General features: G+C 54.8%; 7 protein-coding genes across 7 annotated transcripts; 2 read left to right on the top strand and 5 right to left on the bottom strand.

Annotated features, from left to right (window-relative positions):
• Positions 1-757: 757 nt before the first annotated feature.
• On the bottom strand, positions 758-3,377 carry HD553DRAFT_266704 (kinase-like protein; the record flags this gene model as incomplete). Its single annotated transcript, XM_046177498.1, has 6 exons — positions 758-1,248; positions 1,308-1,541; positions 1,616-1,694; positions 1,760-1,987; positions 2,048-2,406; positions 2,483-3,377. The coding sequence occupies 6 exons, from the start codon at positions 3,375-3,377 to the stop codon at positions 758-760; spliced, it is 2,286 nt and encodes a 761-aa protein (XP_046040305.1).
• Positions 3,378-8,311: 4,934 nt separating this feature from the next.
• Positions 8,312-9,154, top strand: HD553DRAFT_11979 (uncharacterized protein). Its single transcript, XM_046176487.1, has 3 exons — positions 8,312-8,636; positions 8,737-8,771; positions 8,848-9,154. Exons 1-3 carry the CDS (start codon positions 8,401-8,403, stop codon positions 9,057-9,059), a joined length of 483 nt encoding a protein of 160 aa, XP_046040304.1. The 5' UTR covers positions 8,312-8,400; the 3' UTR covers positions 9,060-9,154.
• A 2,453-nt stretch (positions 9,155-11,607) lies between these two features.
• Positions 11,608-12,472, top strand: HD553DRAFT_12004 (Bromodomain-containing protein). The gene is made up of 3 exons (XM_046176492.1): positions 11,608-11,855; positions 11,914-12,041; positions 12,102-12,472. The coding sequence occupies exons 1-3, from the start codon at positions 11,700-11,702 to the stop codon at positions 12,226-12,228; spliced, it is 411 nt and encodes a 136-aa protein (XP_046040303.1). The 5' UTR covers positions 11,608-11,699; the 3' UTR covers positions 12,229-12,472.
• A 1,625-nt stretch (positions 12,473-14,097) lies between these two features.
• On the bottom strand, positions 14,098-15,046 carry HD553DRAFT_266299 (uncharacterized protein; the record flags this gene model as incomplete). The annotated part of the gene is made up of 4 exons (XM_046177478.1): positions 14,098-14,246; positions 14,313-14,349; positions 14,413-14,910; positions 14,975-15,046. The coding sequence occupies 4 exons, from the start codon at positions 15,044-15,046 to the stop codon at positions 14,098-14,100; spliced, it is 756 nt and encodes a 251-aa protein (XP_046040302.1).
• A 150-nt stretch (positions 15,047-15,196) lies between these two features.
• HD553DRAFT_347138 (uncharacterized protein) lies at positions 15,197-17,347 on the bottom strand. Its single transcript, XM_046183274.1, has 5 exons — positions 16,839-17,347; positions 16,586-16,759; positions 16,482-16,497; positions 15,853-16,409; positions 15,197-15,785 (listed from the first exon to the last, which is right to left on the bottom strand). Exons 1-5 carry the CDS (start codon positions 17,076-17,078, stop codon positions 15,588-15,590), a joined length of 1,185 nt encoding a protein of 394 aa, XP_046040301.1. The 5' UTR covers positions 17,079-17,347; the 3' UTR covers positions 15,197-15,587.
• A 186-nt stretch (positions 17,348-17,533) lies between these two features.
• HD553DRAFT_11960 (putative glycine hydroxymethyltransferase) lies at positions 17,534-19,594 on the bottom strand. The gene is made up of 4 exons (XM_046176484.1): positions 19,290-19,594; positions 18,495-19,220; positions 17,890-18,417; positions 17,534-17,808 (listed from the first exon to the last, which is right to left on the bottom strand). The coding sequence occupies exons 1-4, from the start codon at positions 19,551-19,553 to the stop codon at positions 17,779-17,781; spliced, it is 1,548 nt and encodes a 515-aa protein (XP_046040300.1). The 5' UTR covers positions 19,554-19,594; the 3' UTR covers positions 17,534-17,778.
• A 711-nt stretch (positions 19,595-20,305) lies between these two features.
• HD553DRAFT_303004 (putative cell cycle-related protein) lies at positions 20,306-23,470 on the bottom strand. The gene is made up of 6 exons (XM_046178824.1): positions 22,899-23,470; positions 22,290-22,830; positions 22,076-22,190; positions 21,044-22,005; positions 20,566-20,973; positions 20,306-20,493 (listed from the first exon to the last, which is right to left on the bottom strand). The coding sequence occupies exons 1-6, from the start codon at positions 23,351-23,353 to the stop codon at positions 20,446-20,448; spliced, it is 2,529 nt and encodes an 842-aa protein (XP_046040299.1). The 5' UTR covers positions 23,354-23,470; the 3' UTR covers positions 20,306-20,445.
• Positions 23,471-23,568: the final 98 nt, after the last annotated feature.

Raw genomic sequence — 23,568 nt, 5'->3', positions numbered from 1 at the left:
CGATCACAGGATTCGCCCATCATCAGCTCACGAAGCGCCTCTCCTGCTATATTTTTGGGACCGCCAAGCGGCGATTTATCGGATACCTTCGAGCTGCAGCACAGCGATGGTAGGCCTGACCTCGGTGTGTCTTGAGATTGATCTTCAGCCGATTGCTGTACGGAGATAAAGCCTGAAGAGACCCTGGGCAGTACTGTGTACAGACCTCGATGCCTGTATCGACATGGCCCCTCGGAACGTGATTCCTCTCGTTTTGGTCCATTCCGTCTTTGAAAACGCTTGGCGCTCACGACGACGACGACGACGGGAACTGTAAGCTTCCCCCTGATTCTGAACACCCAACCTCCGGGCGATAACTATATAGGACCTACGCGGATCTCTGTGCACACGGAACTATCGATTGGGAATACAACTTAGTGGGAATGATAGACGTGACATTGTATACCACAATCAAGGCCTTCACATTTGCATGCAGAGAGCCAGACCGGAGCCAGACCTGGTCCAGCGTTTCGAGATGCGAACACTGCTACTTTGCAGAATCGTTCATTGTCATGAAGGAGGATCGTGAAGGTTGTCTAGCAGATTATTACATGCCATGCAAAAAGTGGAACCCGGTGGTTGACGTTACATCAAGTGGTATTGGCAACTCGGCCGGGGTGTGACTGTCCTGAAATCATGAGGATCGTTCGTGAAGGTTTCATAAAAGGTCATGGCGTTACCGTCCAGCAGTCTGCTTTGACGTCACCAAAGGGGGAGATCAGACATTTCTGAGCAGAATAGAAAGATGAGTCAGCCAGCAACTCACCTGTGCTATCGATCGAGACGAGTTGAACTGGGTCGGTCGAGCGATCCGACTGCTCTGACTGGCAAAGTTGCCGCTGGACGAGGCGGGCAAACCGGAAAGCGTTTTGCGAGCCGTCAAGGGTGAGGGTTCAGAAATCCTGGGTTTGCCGTTTTCGCTGCCATTGGATCTTCGGGAAGGAGTCGCGGTGATGCTCGACAGACGAGAATGTATCGCCGAAGCGGGAGGCGCATTAGAGGCCGGCACCTTGCGAGCACCAATGATCCAAGGGTGTCGCATCGCCGCAGCTGGTTTCAGGCGACGCTCCGGGTCCCAGGTCAGACATTTCGCAATGAAGTCGATGAATTGGTCGTCGTCGGCTTTCAAGACCTGCTGTAGTGTTTTGGAGCCGGGCCTTCGGCGTTTGCCTTTGGAGTTGGCTACGATTTTAGGTTGACCCAGGGAGTCTGTTTGTGTCCGAGACCATCAGCATTACCACTACCAGGTATGGACGAGAAAGACTGACCGAAAAAGTTCTTCTTTCGGGTCGACTTTTCGACCGTACTGCGATCAGGGGCACCCAACACCTCCATGATGCAAGCCAGCTGCTCTTGCTCGTTCTCTCCGGGGAAGATTGGATATCCTGTGTAGAGCTCGGCGATGATGCAGCCTAGACTCCACATGTCGATGGCGGTATGGTAAGAACATCCAAGGATGATTTCAGGGGATCGGTAGAATCGGCTTTGTATGTAGGTGTAGACTGATGCGATCATATTGTTTACTTGTCAGTGGACGTCCAGCTAGGCAAACTTCGGGACGCGGTAGTAATCCTACCTTTCTCGTGTTCGAAGCAGCTGCTCCCGAAATCGATGACTTTGAGACCGCTCTTGGCCGGGTGTCGCAGGAGAATATTCTGCAGCAAGGATATACACGGGATTAGTGGTCACTCGACAAGAGTGATAACGCGCTTCACCTCACCTCTGGCTTGAGATCGCAGTGGATGACCCGGTTGTTTCGCATGACCTGGAGAGAGGACAGGAGTTGGACCGTGAACCGGCGGATCAAGGTCGTCGAGAACCCGACGAAGCTGTTGGCTTTGACCATTTCGTAAAGGTTGATGCTAAGGAGCTCGGTCACGATACAGAGATGGCCGCGGAAGTAGAAGTGCTGATTTATCTTGATCAAGTTGTGCTTATCCTCGGGGTCCTGCAATGTTACCCAGGTCAGTCTAGCGTGATGCGGCGAGCGCAGACTGTGGATACTCACCCATTTGACCAGGTTTTCTAAGATCTTCACTTCAACGAGCGCCTGAGAATGGAACCGTTTCTTGTTCCGAATGATCTTGATTGCGACGCATTGTCCCGTCTTGTGATCTCGGCACTGGAGCACCTGACCAAAGGAACCTTTTCCGAGCAGGCACATGATCTCGTATCGATAGGCCAGATGATCGCCCTGGATGTGAATGTAGTCGCCCCTTTCGTCGTCATAGCCGTGATTGTTGGCTGTAGATTCGGGTGTAGCCTGATTTTTCTTGCCTTTTTGTCCAGAATACCAGATCGATTGATAGTCCAAAATTTCCCGACGTTCGAGAAGTGACAAGGACTCGAAGTGAGACTTGATGAAAGCTACATACCGAATCACCCGTGATAGTCATTAGTCTTTCTCTTTGCTCCGTTCTGTGATCATCGGTTGATGTCTTACCATGGGGAGACAGTTCCTTGCCGGGTTCCATATCGTCGGGAAAGTTCAGCATTGCCTCAATCTCGGGACTCTTGATCTCGCCTCGGGCTTGCTTTGACCGCTGACGTTTGAAGAACTGAGCCATTTCCTCGTTGCCCTTGTGCTCGTCCTCGTCTACAGTGCTGGTCTGCGGAGATTGCGACCGAGAGGATCGACCGGACATGTTCGAAGTCGATGAAGAATGAGGTATCCTAGCATAGCTTGGCACGGCCAAACGATTTGGAACCTTGTCCATTTTGCTAGGCGTTGCGATAGGGCTGGCCGTGGGCCCGTTGGATTGGCTCGTCAACGAGGTCCGTCTCAGGGAGCCGCCGGAAAGGTCACGTGGTAACACTTTGGCCTTCAAGGTCTTGTTCGGATCTGAACCATCCGGGAGCATGGGCAGGTTCCTTTTCGAAGAGCTGGCACCAGTATCTACGGATCCTCGGCTGGCCAAGATAGTGCCTTGACTAGAGATGCTGGTCGGCGACTGGTCTGCACGGGGCAGCTCGGCTGTTCCATTTTTGGCGTAGAGTCGTGAGCCCACTCGACTTTTGTCTGGTTGACCATAGCCAAACTCGGATAGCATGGAGGATGACACGGCGGCTGGCCCGGTGACTGTACGCTCGCGCGTGACAGGCAGACTATGGTTGATAGCCGATTTGACGGGCAAAGGGGGAGCCTGACCTGATACGCCGACCGAGTTGACGAGAGACGTACGGCTTGCCATTCTCGGGATCTTGGTGGGAGTACTCGAAAGGATCGTGCGGGCATGTGTCTGAGTAGTGGAAGGAGATGGCGATGCGGCTTTTGTCTTGTTTTGAGTAGCTGGAGATCCAGCTATCGAAGGCAAGAGACCGCTTCTACTCGTATGCATGGTAGCGGCCGGTCCAGCACGAGGCAAACCAGAGCGATGTTGGGTTGGAGTGGTCGGTTTGAAAGACGAGGTGTTGATAGAGTCCTTGCTGGGACGTCGCTGTATGCTCGACGTGCGCGATAATGTGCCCGAGTCACGAGGCGCCGGATCGAGGTCTGATTGCACAGGTAATCCGGTTCTTGCCTCTTCCGGGTCCTGTATTAAATAGCAAATGGTTCTTGATCAGTGATCCAAGCATGATGGCAAGCGAAAGCCGGCTATCTAATCACCTTGCTTCTTTTTCTACTCCAGCCAAGACTACCCTTCCTCTCATGTTTCGGTCGGTCAGTGGCACTGAAGAGTCCTGCGGAAGCTTGCATCTGCTCTTGGCTGGGTTGACGCTGCAGGTTTCGCCGCGAACTACTTCCCTTGAGAAGCGACATCCCCACCCCAAGAATGGTCTTTCGGTTGTTTTGTGTCTGTGGATTCGCCGATGACGCTGATGTCGTTGTTGTTATTGCAGCTTCTTTACCTTGCTGGCCGTGACCTCCCTTGGAGACCGCCGCCATAGCCATGGCGTTTGAAGACGAAGACGACGACCTCCTGAAGAACGGAATGCCCGATGATGTCGATCGCTTGCCATGTCCGCTCAAGCGAGAGTCTGAAGGTACCATCAAACTGCCATCGCCGTCGGCAAGAGGAAGTGGCTTTTTCGCCAGGCCTGGACTTCTCTGGTCCATAGATTCTCTGGTGGCGACGTTCGATATCTTCAAACCACCGTATCCCATGCCGTCTCCTGCAGACACCGCCCCGAAGTCGTCAACATAGCCGGAAGCATCCGTAAAGGAGGTTCTCGCCGAAGTGGGTTCTACCTTGTTCTTGTGACCATACGAACCGAGATTGAGAGCCGAGGAAAATGACCACTTTTTGCTCATGCGAGGGGCTTTCCCGTCCGTCCCTGCAGACTCGAGAGCCGAGAATGAGGACATCGCCGGGCTCTTACTGTCGGCCGAGTGATACGATGCGTCCGAGCTCAAGACCGGCGAGGAAACAGAATGGCTCATTCCCTTGTCTGGTTCGAGCAAAGTTTGGCCGGAATGGTCCCTGACACGCGCATATTCGCTTGGTTGTGGTAGTCGGTCGAGAGTCGGCGATTTGACCATACCGAGGACAGGCTTGGCCTGGTAATCATTCGGCAAGGGAGGAACTGGCGGTACTTGAACTGCAACCCCGTCCAATGCGGGACCTGCATCGTCGGTACCGGTCGAGCTACCAAAGCTCGAGCGGTTGCCGTTTCGAGAGCTACTTGCCTGCTGGTCGAGGGAAACACTAATCGACGTGCCCCTCGACTTTGACTTTGCAGTTTCGGGTGAAGATGGCGTACTCGCGGCGGGTCGGCCGCGTGCAGCATCCGTCCCGGTGGGTCTCTCTCCCATCGCCGTACCCTCTCGCGAGTGTGGCATTTCTCGCTCATCCTGTCTGTGACTAGCCGGGTCTTGCCTGGCCTTGCTCTTGAGACTGTTCGAGCTGGCTTTGCCGAGCCCATCCAGTTTTCGCAACGCCTCGGCCGTCTCCTTGTCCAATGTTCGATCCGCTTCCCCTTGCACATCTCGCCTACGCTTGGATGACCGAGCATGCAAGTCTGAGGCTACGTCTTGCGCCACCTCGGGGAACGGGTAGGCAGGATGGCCTCCGTCCTTGTCAGCGGGCGTTGTTGTTGGCGAAAACGAAGTGACCGAAGCCGACTCGCGCATCATGAACTTGTTGATCGAGGCCGAAGAAGGGCTTGGAGGCAGATGTGAGAAATCTCGGTGCGATCCGAGCTGTTTGAGGATGGTCTGAGGATGAGGGTATTCGTTAGGAGATTTCGCTTGGCTGGAGGACAACCTCGTCTCCCGCTTGTATCCCGACGGAGGCGTCTTGCGCAGGTCGCTTTTGCTCGGACGCGAGGGAAACCCGTTTCTGTCCAGAGACGCCTCGGAGAGCAACCTCGGTCGACCAGCTTGATCAGTGGCGTAATTTCCCTTTCTCGGCGACGAATAGTTGGAACCCGGTGCGCTGCCAGTATCGGGCAAGGGCAACATGACCGACGAGCCCCTCTCGTCTCCTTCTTGCATGGCCGTCCGTGCGAATTGATTGGCTTCCTTGATCTTGAGCGCTTGCAGATCGGCAGCGACCCTGTTAGAGTATCGCCGTGTACCTCGAAGGCTCGATGGCGAAGCTTCCTGATCGACCTGCAGCAGAGCCGATCGAGGCGGAGGCGTGACATTTCGCTCGGAATTCGCTTGGTCTCGTCGCTGATCAGGCGTGGCGGCTTCGTCCTTGACAAACATCGCATCCAGTGCATGATCTCCTCCGAGCCTGACGCCCAAGCCGACTTGGGAAGGCAGGTTGGCCCGCTTGGTTTCGGTCACGGCGTCCACTTGCGGTTCATAGGTCGAGCTCACCGCCGATCTTGTGCCCGAGGCGGCCCTCGAAGCTGGACCACTCGGGATTCTCAGACGAGGCCCCTGAACCCGTCCGCTTCCATGTCTTCCCAGAGTGCCTCCCATCGTCGCCGTCGGCGGCATGGTCACGCTGCTGGGAAGATCAGGTACCGGCTCCTGATGTTCCCCCTTCATCATCAAGCTCGGGTAGCTTTCAGAATTTGCAATCGACTTGGTACGTCTCGAAGGTAGCCCGAGTTGTCGTTGTGCAGCGGATTTCCTGGAGACGGTCTCTGGGATGGCAGAACGGACGTCTTGGCCATAAGCACCCGTCGGACTCTGGTACATCGTCATCGGCGACTTCCACCTCGGCGTCGAGAGTTCCCCAACCCCGATCAGGTCATCCCGGTTTAAAGTGGCTGGGTCTGTCGGTCCAGGTGTCGAGGGAGATTGTAGGTAGCTATGGGGGTTCATCGTCGACGAATACTTGGCGGAAGGGGTACGCAAGTGAGCGTATGATCCGGAAGGCGCCAGTCGACGTGGCGGCGAGTTTCTCGTATAATACGAATCCAGCCTATGGGTGAGATTGTCAATACTCCAGCATCCAATGCTCATTCACAGCTTGTCTAAACTCACGAGCCTCTCGTATCCGCTTCCTCCTGCCTGATCAAACTCTGCCTCTTGCTCTCCCCCAACCCATTTTCTCCTGCCAATCCCATACTCAGACTCCTCGGAATGGGCGGCAATCCCGTATCCTCCGCCTCTCCACTCGCAATGCCATCCCCTCGTCCTCCCATCTCGAGGTTCCCGAACCCAAATGCCGAGAGGGGTAACGAGGGCGAGATCGGCAAGCGGGACGGTCCGCGCTCTCGGTCAAAGGACAAGCTGGAGTAGCCCATAGCGCTTGTGGAGGATGTGGTCGGGCTCGAGGTGTTCGAGTATGGGTCTACCATCTGCGGGGAGTACGGTTTCCGGAAGTCTCCCGTGGGTTGCTAATAGCGCGAGAAATCGAGAGGGTCAGCGGACTGCAACTAGCGGACTGTTGGAGCGAGTAAGCAGAAGGCTGTGCTTACCCCCTGAGCTGGCTCGGTGACGACCCTCCTCCTAGTCTCTCGCGCTGCCTCTTCCCTCTCCAAACCCTTGTACCGATCCTTTCCCGGACTAGCCAGATCCAACCTCTCTGGCGGTGCACGTCTTGCTCCTGCCGTCATCGTCGATGACATTGCAGAGGTGGCTTGTGAACCAGTCGCAACGCGTAGATCCGGACGATCCGGGTTGCCTGGGGAAGATTGAGGCTGAGGTTGAGGACGAGGCTGTGGACGGGGAGACGCCCGGTGCTGGGCCATCCCCCTTGCGACAGGTAGTCTGTCGGGGGACGCCGTGGCCATACCCATCTGCTGCCTGTCCTTGTCGGCTCGATCGGTGAACGAAAAGGCCGACGAAGAGGAAGAAGAAGCAACCAGCTTCCCTTCTACGTCCTGGTCGTCCTTCTGGATCTGGTCAAAGGAGGTATCGGGCTTCATAGCGTACGACCTCGACGCCCTGAGTTCCGGCTCGCTCATCTCCCTCTCCCGGTCTCTCACCTTTGCCCGGTAGATAGGCTCGACGGGTTCGGTACCGACTCGCTGATGAGACCCATAGTCCGATCTTCGTAGTTGTTGTTGAGCGGGCTGAACTCGTCGTGCTGGAGACGAGTCGCCCTGCGCGGGGATCAAGGGTAGGTCGAGACCGTCCGATGCCGTCGAGCTGGAGAAACTGTCAAAGAAACTGCCTGTCGGGATCAGAGGCAGTTCGAGGGCCGAAGTTCCTATAACCGACGAGGTCTGTCTGAGAGTCGAACTCGAAGCGGCATGATGTTGCGAGTCAGGTTGACGAGCCCTGGTCGAGCTGTTCTGTGCAGGGTCTGACGATTTGGCGGATCTGGCGTTCGAGGAGGAAGGATGGAAGAAGGATGAAGAGGAAGAGGAGGTATTCATAGTGAGAGCCTGTCCCTCATCTGAGTCGAGTCAGGTTCGACGGGGGGAAAGGCGTTGTATGTATATGTATGCAAAGTTGATAGTTGATCGTAAACGCGGTTTTTGGGTATCGGAAATGTGCTTGTTCACCGCTCGTCGTTCGTTTTAGAGTTTGATCTCTCGAGTGCTCGTTGAGGTCGATCGTCCGTCTCGTTTTTCGTGTCCCTTCTTGCTATTCTCTCGGCAGTTGGCAAGTCGTTGCCTTGGCTGATTATCTGGCTGGATTCCCAAGGGAGTAGACCTGTCACAAACCCGGAATATGCATTGCAAGTGCCGCAGTGTGCGATGTGCTACTAGCTACTAGCTTGCAAGTGCTGGTTCACCCCCGCATCATCCGGGGGAATTGTTAGTGTTAGCGTGTAGGGTGACGTAAATCAGAGATCAATAAGCCACGTCATCTCGTCGGTATCAAAGTCAACCTTATCAATTAATCGTGGACTTGCAGCAGCAGTCACCTTCTTGAGAAAGATCTGGCCCAAATTCAAGAGTCTGAACCAACGATTCTGACGCACAACACCCTCACCATTAGACCTGCATACAACCCTCCAACCTGCGCAAAATTCGACACACATCGTCACTTCCATCCTCACCCGGCGTTTCGCGATGACGACCGCATCGTCCGGTCCCTCGCTCACCGCGCCGACCTCGACCTTGACGATCCGCGAAAAGCTACTCTTCTCGCAAGCCGTCCACAAAGTCGGAGCAGGCGAGTCGAGATGGACTCAAGTCGGGGATCTGCTCAGGGCATGCCCGGTGGTCGATCGTCCGGAGGACTACTGGTCAGACGTCGCTTGTCGAGGAATCTATGACGCGCTCATGGAAGAGACCGGGTTTGACAAGTGAGTCATGGGTCGACTGGTGAAATCGGGCTCTGAGGTCATCGTGTATATTCAGTAATTTTGCTTGCTGAAATCCTATGTTCTCTGCTGTTGTCTGTAGGCTGCTCGTACCGGCTCAACAGTCTCAACCACACGGTAAATCAGTGTCTTTCATATAAAGGCTTTCTGCGCACTTCCACTGAGCTGCGCGATAATTCTTGCCGGACCACAGCCGAAGCACACCTCTACCTCGCTCAACACTACTATGAACTCAGGATGCAAGAGATCCGAGCAGAGATCGAGGACAAGGAGGAAAAGTTTCGGTGCGTCTCGCACCTTTTCACCGACCACGATGCTGTTAGCAGGGCTCGAAAGCTTACCCCTATTCCATCCCTTCTTCCCTCTTGTTCTGTATACTGCGATTTCTTGACTTCTAATACTTGATATGTCGTCGATATATACGACGCCTTGTACGTACTTGCATTGCACCCTGACGACGCTTCCCGCCTCCCCTTCCGGCCGTGCCGCACACTCGGTGCCATTAGCTCGTTGGCGGTCGAGATCAACGCTATCAAATCTGGTGAAGCCATCTACAATCCGGGCATCATGCTGCGTCTCAGAGATATCTTGCTCGATCGTCGGCGTGCCGCTAAGAACGAGAACAAGAATAAGGGTGATGAGAACATGGACGTCGATGTCGAGGGCGGTGCTACTGTCACTGACGAGGACGACCGGGCGAAGCGGGATACAGAGATGGAGGTCGAGATGAAGGTCGGCGAGATGGGAGAGAACGGAAAACGGACGGGCGGGATGGCCCTGTTTAAGGAAAAGGAAGAGGTAGTATGGAGGATGACCGAGGAAGATCTTCGCCTAGCCGCTGGGGGGACACTCCCTCCCGGTCAACGTAGACCGCTTCCACCGACTCAAGTCCCCGTCTCGATACCTGTCGATTCCATTCCTTCGACCGCGACCTCGACTTTGACCCCGACCACGGCCACGAGCAACAAGATCGAGTTTGCGAAAGAAGACGCCCCGATCCAAGCTCAAGCGCCGATCAGAAAGCTCACCCCTGAGCCACCTCTGTCGATCGACGTGGATATGGATGGCCCCGTGCCCTCTTCACAACCCGCCTCGGCGGGACCGTCTAAACGCTCAACCCCCGTGCCCGGTCTGGGCAACTCGATACGCTCGACGCCTCAACCTCAAACCCGGCTGCAGAATGGCAGAGCAGTCTCCATCGAGATCATCAGGGAGGACGCCCCGTTACAGGCGCAGGGACCACCGCCTGCCCGGATCTCGCCCCTTCCTCCGGTTATCATGCCGGTTCAGCCAGTGTTGCCGCCTGTCACCAGGACCGTACCGCCTGCTCCTACGCCTGTTGCTGTTCCGGCTGCAGTCGTTACAACCCCTGCTCCTAACCCTGTTAAGGAGACGGCGATAACAGCGACGGAATTGAAAGCCGCTTCCAGTCGGCCTGTCCCGAGAAAACGCAGGACGGCTCGGAAAGCTACCACCCCACCTGCAGAAGAGAATTCTGCGGATGATCGGGTGCCTGACAGTCAAGAGACGCCGGTTGCCACATCTCCTGCTCAAGCTGAACCTGACACGTTGAGGGAAAGAAACAAGAACGGACGAGTCGTTTCAGATTCAAAGAAAAGGAAGGCAGAGGACCAGGACAGCAAGCGGATACATGAAGAAGCTGAGAGCAAGCACGAACCGGTTCGTCCAATGGAGGTGGATGGAGATGCCGATGTGGTCCCCTCGTCCACGGCTGGAGATGATAATCGCCTCGTCACGGAAGCGGACGAAGTCGAGCCCAAGAAGCTCGTCTCGGATCAATCGTCCGAGGACGATCTTACCCCACCTCCGATGTCACCCAACCTACCTCCGGTGGAGAATGACGCGCCCGTTCCCGAGCCCGACTCTACACCACCTCGAAGACGAGACAGGGAGGAAAAGGCCCGCAAGACATCTGCCGCACCTTCGACACGACGAGGTCAGGCGAAAGAAGCGAGGGACGCGTCAGTGAATTCAAGAAAAAGAGCAGCCAGTAACGGTAGTGGAGATGAACTGTCCCCCGTCCCAAGCACACCTGTGACGAAGCGTCAAAAGACCGATGCGAAAGTCTCAGAAGCGGAGGAGGAGACTCAGAGCGAGATGGAGATGACGAGCAAGCCCAAACGGATACGAGGCCAACCCAAGGTGCGAGTGACCGAGGACCCTGCTGCCGCCAAAAAGAGCGAAGACGAGGGACAAGATCAGGGTGCAAGGAGGACGAGGCGACAGGAAACTACCAAGCGGCCTAGCACTCGGAACGCTAATGCCAACAAGCACGACATGAGTTCCCCTCCACCGAGCGTGACGACCAAGAGGAGTTCCCGTCCGACCCCGGAGAGGCAGACCAGGACCCGAGGTGGCCGCACGAGGGCGTCGAAAGACAAGGACGAGACAGAAGAGCCTGAGGACGAGGTCGATGAAGATGACAAGCCGGAAGAACCTGCCGTCGTGCGTCGCAGCGGTCGGCATGCCAGGACTATGCCGGATCTTCGGGAACAAGACGAGGATGATGACGAAGAGGAAGAAGACGACGAGGCCGACAGTGCTGAAGAGGAGGCAGACAGTCCTGCGGCGACGATTGATTCAGACAAGCGGACCCGTCCGAGCGATCGGCGACAAAGAGACAAGGACAAGGCGGGGAACAAGAAGGCAACCAAAGACGAGCCGAATAAGAAGGATGGTAGGTTTGACGAGAACGTCTCCCATCGGTGCATCGGCTCATTGCGATTATTTTCTCTTGAAATCTGTTTGTTTGGCATACGTCTTGCCTAGATCAGCGTCGAGAAGACCAAGGGCCGCTGAGAATGACGAGGTGCCGGATTCGACAAACAAAGGGGATGCCATAGACGTCGACGCAACGGCGCAAACGCCGCCTTCGCCTGGACCGAGTGTCAGGCCAGCAGGAGCGGAAGAAGCAGCAAAAGGTGGGTCTCGCTGCATTCAGTCCTCACGTCCCCTACTGTCGTTTGACCCCGTTTACCCTGTTGTCCCGCAGACGGGGACCAGCCACCTCATGACGAACCGGCCATGCCGGAGACCACGGCTTCACGAAAGACACGATCCGCTACGAACGCCACTATGACCGAAACGACCACCAGACAATTCAAGAACAAGATGAATCAGCTTCATCAAGAAGTCTTGGGCCACAAGCATGGGCCCATCTTCAACGCTGCCGTCAGGGCTGTGAGTAGGGCTCTTTAATCCGGGATCGAATCAGCTGCTGAATTCGATCTGCCAATAGTCCGATGCGCCAGGTTACTATGATGTTGTGAAAAGGCCGATGGATCTCAAAAAGATCAAGGCAAACATCAAGAACGGCACCATCCGTACCATCGACGATTTTCAGCGTGATCTCTACCTCATGTTCTGGTGAGCTCGACGATTATTGCCTTGTGTTAAGCATTTCGGCTGATATGCTCTGCGTGACAGCAATGCGATGATGTACAACAAGCCGACGAGCGAAGTACATCACATGGCAGAGGAGATGATGGAGTGGTGCGAAGGAAAGATCTCCGACTACAAGAACGCCGAAGCACTGGCCACTTCACGGTCTTGATCTACCCGCGGAGAGAAGTTTTACAACATATAATTCATAGGAGCCAAGTTGAGCGAGTCTCTTTATGCCAACAATCGATCATACCCCTCAAGAACTGTTCTCGCTCTTTCCTAAGTCTGTGGTCTTGCCAGCTGGTCGTGCCAGTAAGCGATCGTCGCTCTTAGGTCTTCCATTGAGAATGTGGTTTCGCCTTCCCGCTCGGCGGAGGGCTGACGTTCGTCTCCAAGGGTAGCCAGCAGCTTCTCAGCTTGTTGCAATGCGATCTCGGCGTAGGCTATCGGATTGATTGAATCCTGGGTCAGCTTGGGCAGATGTTTACAACGCTGCCCTGACGCGTACCTTTAGTCTCTGCCTCGACCCCTAGAATGTGAAGGAGTTTTTTCGATACCACATCGATTGGCGGAGAGTCGGTCCTCATTGGTTGTATCATCGAGACTACCAACGAATGACAGACGGAGTGTCAGTGGGCAAGATGGTCCGAGCGATGTATGCGAGGTCTTACCCTCGGGTACCATGGCAGTCATGCAGGGTATTTGTTCAATTGCCAAGACATGAGGACCGAGGCGTCTCTGGGAATAAGGTGCCTCCTCCTCCAGACGTCACGCTATATATATGAAGAACGGTACAAACGGGCAAAGGCATCCTTTGATCACCTCGAAACACGTCTTCAGCGCATCCTTTCGAAAAAGGACCCCTCGGGCGAACCCCCTTTCTTCTCTGAAACGCGCGACCCCGTAAACAAATAACAAATAGACGCGCTAAAACGAGGGGCAAGGTTCACCCTGCCGCGGAGCTTGCTCTTCTTTTTCCCCTCGAGTCTCAGTCCGAGATCTCGATCACCTCGTCATCGTCCGGATCGTGCTTCTTCGTTTTACTCTTTCCCCTCGGCACCGAATCTCGGGCAGCTGATCCTTTTACTTTCCTTTTCGCTAGTGCCGGTCGATTTTCCTTTTGAGAATCCTCGAGGTCGTCATCATGGTCGTCATCGTCATCATCAATCTCCATTACCCCTCCCGACGCTCCCCTTTGACCGGAGCGCGAACGAGAGGTTTGCGCCTTGGACTGCGATGTTGCTCCCTTGGTCTTGGACTTGCGCTTGCGTAGCGGGCTCGTATTATCTGGAACGTAATCCTCGTCCTCGCTTTCCTGATTGTAGACGTATTCTGTGGGCGGAAACAATTCGTCCTCTTCATCATCCGCATAGGTGATGGGTCCCTTCTTCAACTTGGCCTGTGCAGGCTGCTTGTCCGGCTGTTTCTGATCGCTCTTCTTGCCAAAGAATCGAGATCGAGTCGTCGTATCCTCCTCGTCTGCGAGAGACGACGCAGCCCGTGACGAAGAAGCCTCAGCTTTCTGGAACGGTAGTCCCAAGGTCAGTCGAGCGGGAGGTTTGGGGCCAGCGTCATTTCGCAACGGGTTTCTAGTATTGCTTTCGGCAGCCTCGGCTTCCATGGCCGCTAGGACCTCCCACTCTTCCTCTTCCTCTGGTGGATCTCGCTTTTCGACCGCAGCAGGTCTCGTCGTTATCGGACGGGCAGGTGCTTGTGCTTTGGCTTGAGCTCGTTCTTGTATGACCATCAAAGCCTCGAGATCATCGTCGCCCGGATAGAAATCCTCCTCCTCCTCTTCCTCCCTTCGAGCCGGCTGAGGGAGTGCAGATCGAGCCGGGTTTGTTTTCGAAGGACCAGGTGCGGACAGGTCGATCCCGCTAGCGATCATGTCATACTCCATATCGCCCTCATATTCGGAGAAACGATCGTCATCGAACCCGATGGCTGGCTGAGCAGGCTGCCGATCAGCTTCGACCATGGGCGGGCCTTGCTCTAACATCTCGTCTTCTAACGGCAATTCAGGTTTACTAGACCGAGATCACGACGTTAGCGATGTAGAATGATACGACCAACACCGCACGTACCCCAAGGCTCGTAATAGAGCGTTCTGGAAAAGGCGACCTTGATGCATCTCGATCTCCTCCACCATTTGCCCCTTAAGTACCGTGTTTGCTGGGGTGAGCATTACTGAGCAGAGTTATCCCAGTAAGTCAGCTCGACGTGGTCATCCGATAAGAATCGAGGACCACCCACATATTCCTCGACGCATTTGGACCCCTTTGAGTAGGATCTGCGTCGTATCACGAGAGTTGAGGGGAACAATCTATACGAATACCCCATCACTCCGACTCACCTTGCTACCCAATGCCGTCTCCCCCAACGTCAACCCATCGATCCGCTGATACTCCATCGCTTTCAAGGTATGAAATCCATCGCTCACTTCGAGCCTCAACATCCCTCTCGGATAAGGCGGGATCGCTTCGTCATCGTCATCATCCTCTGCTTCCTCCTCGTCTGCCCCATCCCCGTCTGCCTGGGGATTACGGATCCGTCTGATCCTCCTCACGCCGGACAAGGCTTCTTTCCTGTTCTCCATCGTCGTCTGTAGTTGAAAGGCGCTGTGACCGATTTCCATGATGCTCATGACCATGACCAGGCAGTAATCCTTTTGGAAGAGCATCTCGCCGTGAAGATCTTCGAGAAGTTCTGGGGCAGGAAGCCCGGTTTGCGGGAGGCATGAGTCGGACAGCGAGGAAAGGAGAAGTTGAAGGTTGACCGCGTGAATGAGATCACGAGTATTGATATTTGGGTCGTTCTCTTGCAGTGCAGTACAACATCCTTGAAGCCATTCCTATATCGAGGTGAAGGGGAAGAACATGAGCACCAAGCCGTGTTGCAACGATATGAGAACTTACCGGATTGATTTCTGGCCGAGGATACTCCCTACGAATCCAGTTACGGACTGGATTCAGGTTTGTGAGGACCATGGCTTGTCCATTCAGGTCGACCTGTCCCAGGCTGACTGGGCTGATCGAAGTAAACGCCAAGGTGACTTTTGGTATATGAAAAGAGTTGATCCATGTATGTCTGCTGCAACTGCCTGCACTTTGTCAACACACCCACCCACACCCTTCTCATCGGAAGCAAATGATCGATCGATCTCTCTCTCTCTACAGCGTCATCGTACAGTCAAGAGCTCTACATCCCATCCTCTTTCTGAGCGCTCCTATCACAAGCCGGCTTCGCTTCTTTCTCGACTCTCATTCATGGTTCCGCCGCTCGAGCAAAGGTTTCCGTAAGTCTTTCCTGTTACCACTGTCTTCCGGATTTTCGCGCGAGAAAAGATGTGCCAGACTGTCTCCGCATGTGACACAATCTCGTGCGAGATCAAGAGGGGTCTGAGCTGTCGGATCCTGTGATCGACGACGTCTTTCGCATCCGATTTGCTTTCCGCATCCTCCCTGGCTCTTGCTGCACACTACGTCGAATGTTATACGCGATATATGGGCCTCCAAGGTGATTGTCCATTCAAACCTCCCAGGCATCCCAACTGTTTGATTTCAGGCACTTTCTCCATTCTTGCTCGAGAGCCTCCTTCCCTTTCATCTCACGCCGTTCATACCTCTCGGAAGCCAATCTTAACGGGGTATCCAAACTTGATCGATGTTGGCAAATGAGTCTATGTCGTCCCCAGAATTCGGGTGAAAAGTTCCAGGTCGAGCGTTCCTATCGAACGATTTGGGGGCCTAAGGACGCGATTGTTTATGCTTGTACAGAATCCAGGGCGACTCACTACTTCATACAAAAAAATCAGCTTGGACGATGCTGGTTTCTCCGCATATGCTGTGGGGAAGTCTGGAAGCAGCAAGGGTTCCTGATCTTGGTTCAGCTTGTCCTCCTCGAGCGCCAATCGGGCGTTGATCTCTGAAAAGCTAGGTCCCGATAACATTGTTCCGCCGGAAGAAGAACTTGTCATCTCTGCAGTGTAATCCTGGATCCTCTCGGATCGGTCGATGCACTTGCGCACGCTCACGTCGTTGTGGATCCAGTCATCCCACCGCGTGACCGCTTCGAGTAGCTTGTTCGGGTTGAGGAATCGGTGTCTGACCGCGACGTCTTCTTGGAGATACATCCGGGTTTGTTCGAGAGGATATCCAGAGGGGCCGTCCAGAGCATATCCATCCAGAAGCTTCCTGGACCTGGCAAAGAAGCCGACCTCGAAACCTTCGCAATCGAGTGGAAAACCCATCTCCAGTCTCGCGATACGGTAGTGGCCGTCTTTCCAAGTACGGGGGATTTGACCAAGAGATTCGAATCGTTCTAGCTCATTCAGACGTATGCCGAAACATACTGGGAAAGGCGAACAGAATCAGAGACAACCGAGCGCTTAAAGGCGAAGCAATACGCAAAAATAGGCCTCACCGAATTCTTCATAAACCTATGATAGCCCCACGGCCGGTTGGAGGTAGAATTGACAATTGGTATCAGCGAGGACCATCGGCACGATGTCAATCCTTCAGACTCACAGTGTTCCACCAGCGCTCCAGCCGGTAAAGGTCGACACTATCTGGATCGTTGTCGAATGCACTTGATGCTTGCACAGCTTTCATGATATGTACGCGATTGATGGTGACCTGACGCAGGTATTCCCATATTAGAATCAGCTCCCAACGAAAAATTGTCGAGTAGCGAGCGGGTTTCTGCCAGCGATATGATGCGAGAATCAGCGCCTGATAGTACTTCGGGGCGTAGAGATGAACTTGGAAGAACAATGCTAACCTTTTCGCCTCCGAGGTACTCGTCCTCCAGTTGATAACGGTAAGCCAGCACGTACTTTGGAGAAGTACCGCCGGTCATACTTGTCAGCCAGGTTGTTTCCCTGACTAGGTAGTCGGCTGTGGCAGTGGATTCCCAGTTCCAGTTGCCAGGGAGGATGTGTCGCTGTGTCGGCAGCGATTTGTGCACGTATCGCTCCCCGAGTGCAGTACTTGAATTCAAAAGCCGATCTCTTGGCAGCATATTGAAAGGTTCCGTACGAAGCTGATTGACAAGCGATGAGATGGTACGGACGACAAGCTGATCCTTTCGGCTTGCAGAAAAGGTCCTCAATAGTGATCACGGATGTCGGTGACGTTTTCGATTCCGACCTCAGTAATCGTCGCGGGCCGTCGTCGGTGCATGCCGCATATCTGATTGTCCTCGCTAGAACCTTTTCAACAGATGGTCACAATAGCTTGATGCTTGATGCCTACCTGCCTACAGACTAGTACATTGGTAATCAAGTAGCACATCCCACAGCGTAACTTGCTCGTACGTCGTCCGCGATCGGTTCAGACCGAAATCGTCAACAAAGCCCAGATTGCCGGCCATTGCTTCGGAAGCAGAATCCCATCAAAAACTGCGATCCTCGTCGTCATGCATCATCTCGCATCTCGTCAAATGAATCCCAATGATGTGTCATGTGTATGTGTACGGAACAAGAAGAGCGATCGTGTTGAAATCGTAACAACAAGCCTGGCGACGACTATAACGTGCCTATTCGATTTTGCGTATCAACAGCGAGGGGGAGGTGGTCGTGATGGTACATTTTTTGTGTAAGGGGAGGGGGTGGGATAGATGGGTGAACCGACAAGTTCGGTTCAAAGGTTCAGCACTTGAAGCCTCGTTGAAGGGGGAGAGAAAGAAAAGGTACGGGGAAGGAGGGCGTAAAGCGTTCCGCTTAGTATCCGGCGGGTCGCTTGATGGCGGACTGCAAGAAGAAACGATTCAAAAACGGTGTCAGCTCTATCGACATGTCCGGGAGCATCTAGGTCAGGCTCTCGAGACTCACGGTGTCGGGCACACCGGGCAGAGGGAACTTGGTGGCAAACTCGACGACGTCCTTCTTCAGGGCGGCCAACTGTTGCGAAGCCTCTCCGTTTCCAGAGTAGGCGGTGACAAAGTCCTTCAACAACTTGGTCCCGGCCTCCTTTTGAGCCTGGAGTGCGATCTGGACGGCTCGGTGCAAAAAGTCGGCGACAATGTCCATGTGCTCCTCGGTCATCGATCGGCTGGTCAATGCGGCCAGACCGACTCGGACACCACCGGGAACCTGGGCCGAAGTGTCACCAGAGACGGCGTTCTTGTTGACGGTGATGTGGCACTCGTCGCAGATCTTCTCGACCTTGGATCCGGTCAGGCCGAGGGGTCGGAGGTCCCAGAGGACCAAGTGGTTGTCGGTACCGTCGGTCTGGAGCTTGTAGTCGTGGCTCGAGAGGACCTTGGCGATGGCCCGGGCGTTGGTGACGACCTGCTTGGCGTACGTCTTGAAAGCGGGGTCAGCGGCCTGCTTCAAGGCGACGGCGATACCAGCGATGGTCTGCGGCAAGAAAAATAATACGACTATCAGCACCTGCTAATGATTTTCGATCTCCACCACTCCACGCCGCGACTGACGTTGTTGTGAGGACCTCCCTGACAAGCGGGGAAGACGGCCTGGTTGACCCTCTGCTCGATGTCGGCCTCCTTGTCCTTTCGGAAAAAGATCAAACCGGCCCTGGGTCCACGCAGGGTCTTGTGCGTCGTCGTGGTGACGACGTCACAGAAGTCGAACGGCGAGCTGTTCTCGCCCGCAGCGACGAGACCAGAGATGTGAGCCATGTCGCTCATCAAGTAGGAACCGTTGGCATCGGCAATCTTCCTGAGCCTGGCATAGTCCCAGTCTCGGGGGTAAGCCGAAGCTCCACAGATGACGAGTCTGGGCTTGTACAATCCGGCGTTGACTTGCAACTGCTCGTAGTCGATCAGACCGGTCTTGGGGTCGACACGGTAAGGGAACGACTGGAAGTAGATCGAAGACGCGGTGATCTTCTTCTTGGCGGTGTAGTAACCGTGAGTCAAGTGACCACCGTCGGGCAGACCGAGACCCATGATCCTGTCCTGAGGGTTGATCAGGGCGGTGAAAGCGGCAAAGTTGGCGGTGGATCCAGAGTAGGGCTGGACATTGACACCCCAGAGCTTGGGATCGAGGTTGAAGGCCTTGAGGGCACGCTCTCGGCACAAGTTCTCGAGGATGTCGATGTGCTCGTTTCCTCCGTAGTATCGGGCACCGGGGAGACCTTCCGAGTACTTGTTGGTGAGCATCGATCCGTTGGCCTCCATAACGGCCAACGAGGTCAAGTTCTGGATAGGAGTCGGAAAGGTCAGCCCGACGTCGTTCGCACTCGTTCATGCTGACCGCCGGGAACTCACCTCGGAAGCGATCAACTCGAGTCCGGAAAACTGCCTCCAAGTCTCATCCTCGACGATCTTGGCGACCTCGGGGTCGGCCTCGGCGAGGGTGGTGTAGAGGTACTTGTTAAAGTCCGTGGGGACGGGAACGGAAGAAGAAGCCATCCTGCGTTGTTGTTGTTGCTGAGCGACGGTAAAGGTAGGGGCGAGTCGGGCGGTCTGACGGAGAGCAGCGGTGGTACTGGATCGAACGGTGGGGATCAAGGATCGAAGGACAGAGGGCATTGAGCGGCTGGTGAGGCGTCCGAAGTATTGAGAGAGTGAAATGTGGGTCAAGATCGGCCGTCCAAAGGAAGTGCAAGTCGTTATGTCGTCGAGAGTTTAGGATTTGTATGCGCGAAAGGTGGGGGGAGTTGATGCAAATGAAGAGTAGCGAATTTGCAGAACGGGCCATGCGAGAGGAGCCAGCAGATATATGGTTGAGCGAGTCGAGAAATGAAAGGTGGAAAACAATCACTCGTCAGCCGTCCTGCACTGAAATGACTCTGATTTCCAACACCACCGCCGCCATCATCGCCAGTGTGACCACCTCGCACCTCTTCCCGAACCCCGCTCGAGCACATTGTACAGCTCGGTATGCTGGATCACCAGGGCGATTCGAGAGGAAAACAAGCTCGATCTGGGACGAGGCTACTCACGGGATGGTTTGAGTGTCCAGGGAACTTTCGTGATGAAAGAGCTGGAGGACGATAAGGTGGCAAGGATTGAGGTGAAGAAGATTGGTTTGAAGTTGAACAACTTTTGTAACGATCGACCTGCCAAGGTGCATGGTGCATGAGCATGAGTTCTGGCCGAGTTGGAAGAAATTGGAAAATCGCCCCTTGCCCCCTTGCCCTGCCTGCCCCGATTGACCCGAAAGTGCAGCGGTTCGGATGCAAATTTTGGGAAAGGAGGGGAGCAAGTGGATCGTCGCGTTCTGACTCGTCCGCTACTTTTACTACGGAAGTATATCCGCGGATAACCACGATCGGGACAAGGAGAGTACATCGCATCACGATAGTATATACATGTACATACAACAGGTGACCAGCCAAACAACGATAAATATATACCGAGCATGCGATGCAGTCTCTATGCAACGATCCAACGAAGACACCCGAACCCCCTTCCGAAACCACTAGCGTTTCCTCTTCTTCTGCTTGTCCGCGGCGGCACGCAGTTTCATCTAGACGAGCAGAGCGTATACGCAGGATCAGTCTCAGAATGTTTATTATCACACCAGCCGGTGCACACTCACCTGAACGTCCCTCAACGAAGCCTTCTTCTTCTGCATGACCTTGTTCGAATGCACAGCCATCATGATCGGCTTGTTCCTCGCCTTTTCCCGGTTGGTCGAACTGCTCGGAGCCTCCTTGTCCTTCTTGCCCTTCTTGCTTCCGAATTTCTCTCGACCCTCCCGTCCCTTTTGGATGTGGGCCATACGTTCCTCATAGTCCATCTTGGCCTTTTTCCTCGGTCCCAAGATCTCGTTTTCCGTGAGGAAGGCGTCTTCCGGGGTGGTCGTCACGTTGTTGCGCGACTTCTTTTCGGCCTCGAGCGCGGCGAGTTTACGTTTGACGGCGGTACCACCACCGGCTTCCACGGCCTTGGTGGCGGCCTTGATCCGGAGGTCGTTCAGAAGCGCGAAATCGGCCGGGGTCAAGATCTGCAACGGAAACGTGTCGTTATCAGCTCCCTGGGTTTTCCAGGTCTTTCAGGACGATTATCCGACGCACCTTCTGTTGGGCGAGCAGAGACATCTTTTTGAGCTCGGCTTCGGTTCCGGCGACTGAAGGTGCTGCCTCCGACACCACCGATTTGGAATCATCTCCGCCAACCTCCTCTGCCTCGTCCATCTCCTCGTCTTCGTCCCCCTTGGCCTTGTTCTTGCCCTTGCCGTTCTTCTTGTCCCGCTGCTTCTCGTTCCTCCTTGCCTTTTCCTCCTCATCGTCGTCGCTATCGCTGAACGAGATGTCATTGTCGCTATCCGACGAGACGACCTCCCACCCAGAACTGTCCGAATCGCTATCGCCCTCCTCTTCGTCCTCTTCCCACTTTTGCCAAGCCGCCGCATCCTCGGCTTCTTGCTCCCGCTCATCCACAGGTGCATCGGGATCCAGCCCCTGTTCGGCCCGCGACTGAGCGAAGTGTTCGTCCAAAAGCTCCAACCCGTCGATCCCGTCAGCAGCATCTTGTCCGTGACCGAACGCAGGGACTTGCCCGTCCAGCAAGCCCAGCGTCGCGGCCTTGCCCCGCTCTCGTCGTTTCAACAATCCCGGATTGACCTCTCGGAACAGCTGCAATAGTCCTCGAGCGGCTGTGGTGACCCCCTTGTCCTTGCTCTTCCTATACTCGATCAGATCGCTCAACAAGTCTTCCTCGCCCTCCATACACCAGGGTTGTCGTCTCGAGACCTCTCGGATCGAGTTGATACCGGCCGCAATGACCTCGGCACCGACACCGGGGTGAACGAATTCGTGGGCGAGCTTGTGAATGATGGGTACGAGCACGTCCGGAGGGGTGAGGTCGTGTACGGATTGAGCGAGCGAGACGAGGATCTGGGTGACCTGAAGCTGATGGTAGGTGAGGTACTTGATGATGTAGGTGTAGAAACCGAGGACACACAGCTTGTGCGCGCCCATGACACGGGACAAGAGTTGCATGATCGTGATCTTGTGTTCGAGCGTGTACATCTTGTCTGCGATTGCATGGAGCATGGTCATCTTCAGCCTCGAGCCCTTGTCGCCGTCACACCGCGAATTACTCACCGTGCTTCTGCATGTTTTCGTACAAGTCCTCTCCAAACCTCTGGGCGTCGTGAAGCAATTCGAGAGCGGGAAAGTTGACCTTGTTGTTCAATCCTGCAGCCTTTTCCTTGCGTTTCTACAGATTCGCCGATAAACAAAGAGCAACTGTCAAATCAGCCAAACATCGCATGGGACAGATCGGGCACTGATACCGCCGCTATGACCGGTGGCCCACCCTGTTGACGACCGTCCTCGCTCGATCCATCCTCCTGCCATCCGCCTTGGTCTTCTTCTTGATCGTCCGCTGATGCGCCAATTTCTTCAAATCCGGCCCTTCATCATCACTATCCTCGTCCGAATCGTGCGCCCCTTCACCATCCTCGTCACCCAAGAAGAAATGCACAGCGGCTGATTGCACCTTGACGTTCGGATGTTGACACGCCCTGACGACGATCGAGACCGTCTTGGCGTCGTTCCAGATGTTCTTCCTCCAGAGCTCTTTGATCAGGGTCACCGCCCACAGCGCCTCTCCACCTTTCGCTTGAGCTTGAGCGGCAGCGGATCCAGCGGCAAATCGACCCTTGTTACCGACGATATCGGCTCCCATTCCTTTTTCTACCATGCCGAACAAGAGGGTCTGGACGACCCGGTTGAGCTTGTGATTCTTGGAAGGGGTGTTGGCCGTCTTGATGTCCGTGAGAATCTGTTTCCGAATGAACGATCGAAGGGTTGGCGAGGTCGTCATAGGCAGGAGAGGGAAAAGGGTCTGTAGGAGTCTGTCGAAGTCGCCCAACCACATCAGTAAGGACTATTTGCACGTCAATCCCAGCGTCTGACCACTCACTCGATAGACGAGATCACGTCCTTGTTTCGTAACATGACCAAGTTTTGTACGATCGTCTTTCTCGTATCATTTCCCAATCCCCTAGCTCCCCTACCATCCTCCAAAATCAAAGCGCTCAGGTCCTGCGGAAACGTCTTGGTCTCTTCCGGGTAACATTGCGCGACCTGGGCGACAAAGGTCACCAGCTCGCGAAACGACTGTCCGGCCGTGTTGTTGTTGCTACCGTTACCCTGCCCTGCCCCGTTCGAGCTCGAAGCTCCAGCAGCATCGTACCCTGACGTCGAGTTGGCGAAAGCGAGAGGAGACTGTTGCAAGATCCGAAGGAGGGAGAGGTAATGGTTGTACTGGTTCTGAAACTCGGCTTGGTAGGAGGCGGCGTCTCGTTTGATCAGGTTTTGCAATTGAGGCAGGTTCTGCAAGAGGTTGATACCTCGCGAGGTACGGGTCTTGGGCATCGTAGCTACAGCAACGGCCAGTATCAGAGGCTGTATCTATGGCGAGGACTCGATTAATGAGCCTGGCTACCTCTTTCCACCGACTTGGCCAGGAATCCACTAGGTGCATGAGATGTCTCCCCTCCACCTTCAAGGTAGCCTAGCAACTAGCAGCAACTTTTTCAGCTTCCGAGATCGCCGAGAGCGACGAAGGCGACGCGCATGAACCGAGAGAT

This window comes from Filobasidium floriforme, assembly GCF_021052385.1.
Source record: "Filobasidium floriforme strain CBS 6241 chromosome Unknown HD553scaffold_1, whole genome shotgun sequence".
NCBI lineage: Eukaryota > Fungi > Basidiomycota > Tremellomycetes > Filobasidiales > Filobasidiaceae > Filobasidium > Filobasidium floriforme.
The sequence above is the reverse complement of the archived record's forward strand: the minus strand, read 5'-3'. Positions and strand labels throughout refer to the sequence as shown.